Here is a 3,463-nt window from a genome sequence, read left to right on the forward strand (position 1 = left end):
ACCCCAAGGATCGGGTCCCCCGACACAAACAGAGTAACATAGTGTACGCTGTTAAGTGCCAGGAGGATTGCCAGGATTTATACATCGGGGAAACCAAACAACCTCTGGCAAAGCGGATGGCACAACACAGAAGAGCTACCTCGTCCGTCCAGGACTCTGCAGTCTATTCACACCTACAGGCCAGTGAACACTCTTTCAATGATGAGGATGTACACATCCTGGACAGGGAGAAACGCTTGTTTGAGCGCGGAGTCAAGGAGGCCATTTACGTGAAAAGGGAAAGACCATCTCTGAATCGAGGAGGGGGCCTAAGGGTACATCTTTCGCCATCTTACAATGCTGTGATTGCAGCCATTCCCCAACTCCCTGTGAATGGTACTCATAGCCATTGATGAGTGGGCTTTGATCAGTGGGTTTTGGTCAGTTGTTGTTGATCAATGGTCATGAGAATTTGCATAATTAAGATTAAGGAACTGACCTCACAGCCCATTGTTCCTTCAGTGGGCTGGTTTCAGTCATTATGCAAATGTACTGTTTACAAGATTGGGGAAACCTGCAGTCAGCTGAGACTGAAAAAGTCACTTGGATGAGTGATGAAACATTTCTCCCACAAAAACGCTACGTCCAGAAGAACAGATTCAACTTTTGGAGATCACAATGAAGAGTAATACTGCAACCGACCAGTCACATTGATCGGAAGGTTGGTGGTTCGATTCCTGGCTTCCCCTAGTCTGCATGCCAAATATCCTTGGGCAAGATATTAACCCCAAATTGGTCTCCGATGCATCCATCATAGTATGAATGTGTGTGAATGCTACTTAGAAAGCACTTAGAACAATGTGCTTGTGCGAATGGGTGCGAATGGGTGAATGCACAAGTTGTGTAAAGCACTTTGAGTGCTCAGAAGAGTAGAAAAGCGCTATATAAGAACCAGTCCATTTACCATTTATATAAACTCCCTTCTGGAACAAATAGTAAATGTCTCAAGTGGGTTTTTTTTTCTATTAATTAATGCAATATAACAAATTCATTATCAAATTAGGTTTGCTATTTGCCAAATTTAGCTTGCTTTGCTTGTGATAGTTTTTAATTGCATTAGTTAGCTTCTTAGCTAATGCAAACTGAATGCTCTGACAATGTGATTGGTCAGTTGCGATGCTGGAGCTGGACCAACAGTGTTTTGATGATATAGGAACAACACCATCACAGAGGCAACAGATTGTCTCTGACTGAAGCTGAGAAAAGTCTACGGGCAACTCCACCTTTCCTGTTCACGTGCCTCTATGTCTGTATTCTCAAATGAGCATATTTCCCCAACTATTAATAATTCTTTGAAAACAGAAGAAGTGTTCAAATTTTGCCAAAATTTCCTGCTGCTAACAACAAGCCTTTTACATTCTTAGTCCATCATTGTTGTTGTTTGAAGCACCAGAAACATTTTATTAAACAATTTAAAAAAACAAAACAAAACAAAACAATACAGTTGAACAAAATACTTGTCCCATTGCTACACAATCACTTTTTTTGGAAAATAGGAAAACCTTAATGTGACTGGAATTATGCATTGAAATAGCATGTCCTAAAGTTACTGCTCTCTTGGCGGATCCGCATCTTCTTTTTTCTTCCAGAAGCCATCAAAGGAAAAGTAATATAAGAATGGATCTAGACAACAGTTCACAGCACTAAGACATATCAATGGCTTTAATTCAGTAGGTTTAACTGTAACTACACCTACTGACAAAGGTAGGAAACACATAGCAAACAAAACCAAGTTCATGACAAATATCAGCATTACGTTCATCTTGTTGTTGATCGCAGAGTCACTGAGATGTCTGTGCAGTACCCAAGACACCATAACGGTGCACACAATGTTGACTGCTAGCATTGTGACTATTAACACAAGATGTACATTTGCTATACCTTTAGTTAAACCTGGTTTCCTGTCACGACTGAAATCAAAACATCCACTGTGGTTTGCATTTTTTGGAAAGTCCAAAGTCTCTGGAACATTCAATACCAGCACAAATAGCCAGACCACTGCTGCTCCTTTCCAGGCATTGGATGAAGTTCGAAGATGGCGTGACCTCAGAGGATAAACCACAGCCAGAAGTCTGTCCACGCTGATGAAAGTAATGAAGAAGGCGCTGGAGCGGATGTTGTTGCGAAAGAGCATTGTGATGAATTGGCACATTATGTTGCTCAGAGGCCATCTGCGGGTGGCGTGAAAGTAGATCCTCATGGGCAAAGAGATGATGACCAGCAGGTCTGATATTGCCAGGTTGACCATGAAGACAGCGTTGGGCGATTGGAGGCTGTGACGACAAAGAAGAATCCACAGTGCGACTGCGTTGAGAGGCAGACCTATCACCATAATGCAGCCAAAGACCCCAGCGTAAACCCTGTCCTCTGTAGTGACATTTGATGCGTTCATGATGAAGTTTCTGCCTCCTTATTAACTGAATTGCAGCTGAGCAGCAAACCTTCCACTCTCTGATGATTATCTGTGTGAAGTGAGGGTGGATTAGACTAGGGAGTGTGAAATATTGCAACAGGAAATCTGGTGGTGCAATTCGATCGTGGCCGCTGACGTTAATAGTTACCGGTATAACATTTTTAAATGAAATATCTTGTTTGACAAATAATAAACACACTTTTTTATACAATCTGACACCATTTAGAACCAATACTATTAACACCTGAGCCTAGGTTAACTGTAAAAGCTGTATTTCCCCCCCACTCCCAATGAAAAACAGGTAGCATTAAAACCAGTTTTTACCATTTTCTTTTTACTATTTTACAACTATAAACTAGTTTTACCGTGAAAAAGACAAACCAAACAGGCTGCAGGTCTACACCAACGCACAAAAGTGTTTCCACAGTTACGGAGCCAGCTATTTCCTGTTTTTTCCAGTAGTTGTGTTATGAGCTCTCGATTTGGATTTTGCATAGAGACATGTAAACTTGAGACTTCCTGTTTTTCACAAATAAGCTTATTTCATAAAATGTTACAAATAATTAGCAAAAAGTGAATGAATTCTCATAAAACAGCCTAGATTCTTTTGCTATTTAAAGCTTTGATGATGCAGATTAACCTTTTTATGACTCTTAGAGCCCTGAGAAATTCAAGATTGTTCAAACGCTTTCAAAACCTCACATCGTCTGTAGTTTCTCTACCAGCAAAATGAGCCAGACGAGCGTAGATCCTTTTCAGGCACAGGACAAGGGTCTAAGATGGCATGGCGTCAAAGGAAAAACCAGAGCCATCAGACGTTCCGAGCTGATGACGGGGATGAAGTTGCCACGGAGAGGATGTTGTTAAAGAGCATTGTGATGAACAGTGTGTGAAGAGTTAAAAAGTTTCACTTACAATGTGGTTTGTTTTACGTGCTTGACAGTATCTTGTTCTGCGGTATGGACTTCCGGAGGTCTTTTTTAAACTCTCCAGCAGATAAAGGCAGGTTGT

General features: G+C 41.2%; 1 protein-coding gene across 1 annotated transcript; it reads right to left on the reverse strand.

Annotated features, from left to right (window-relative positions):
- Positions 1 to 1,438: 1,438 nt before the first annotated feature.
- LOC146653570 (lysophosphatidic acid receptor 6-like) lies at positions 1,439 to 2,809 on the reverse strand. Its single transcript, XM_085380142.1, has one exon. The coding sequence runs from the start codon at positions 2,429 to 2,431 to the stop codon at positions 1,586 to 1,588; it is 846 nt and encodes a 281-aa protein (XP_085236268.1). The 5' UTR covers positions 2,432 to 2,809; the 3' UTR covers positions 1,439 to 1,585.
- Positions 2,810 to 3,463: the final 654 nt, after the last annotated feature.

Source organism: Rhamphochromis longiceps, linkage group LG14 (assembly GCF_057381845.1).
Source record: "Rhamphochromis longiceps isolate RC_006_pf linkage group LG14, R_longiceps_female_GT1.1, whole genome shotgun sequence".
Taxonomy (NCBI): domain Eukaryota; kingdom Metazoa; phylum Chordata; class Actinopteri; order Cichliformes; family Cichlidae; genus Rhamphochromis; species Rhamphochromis longiceps.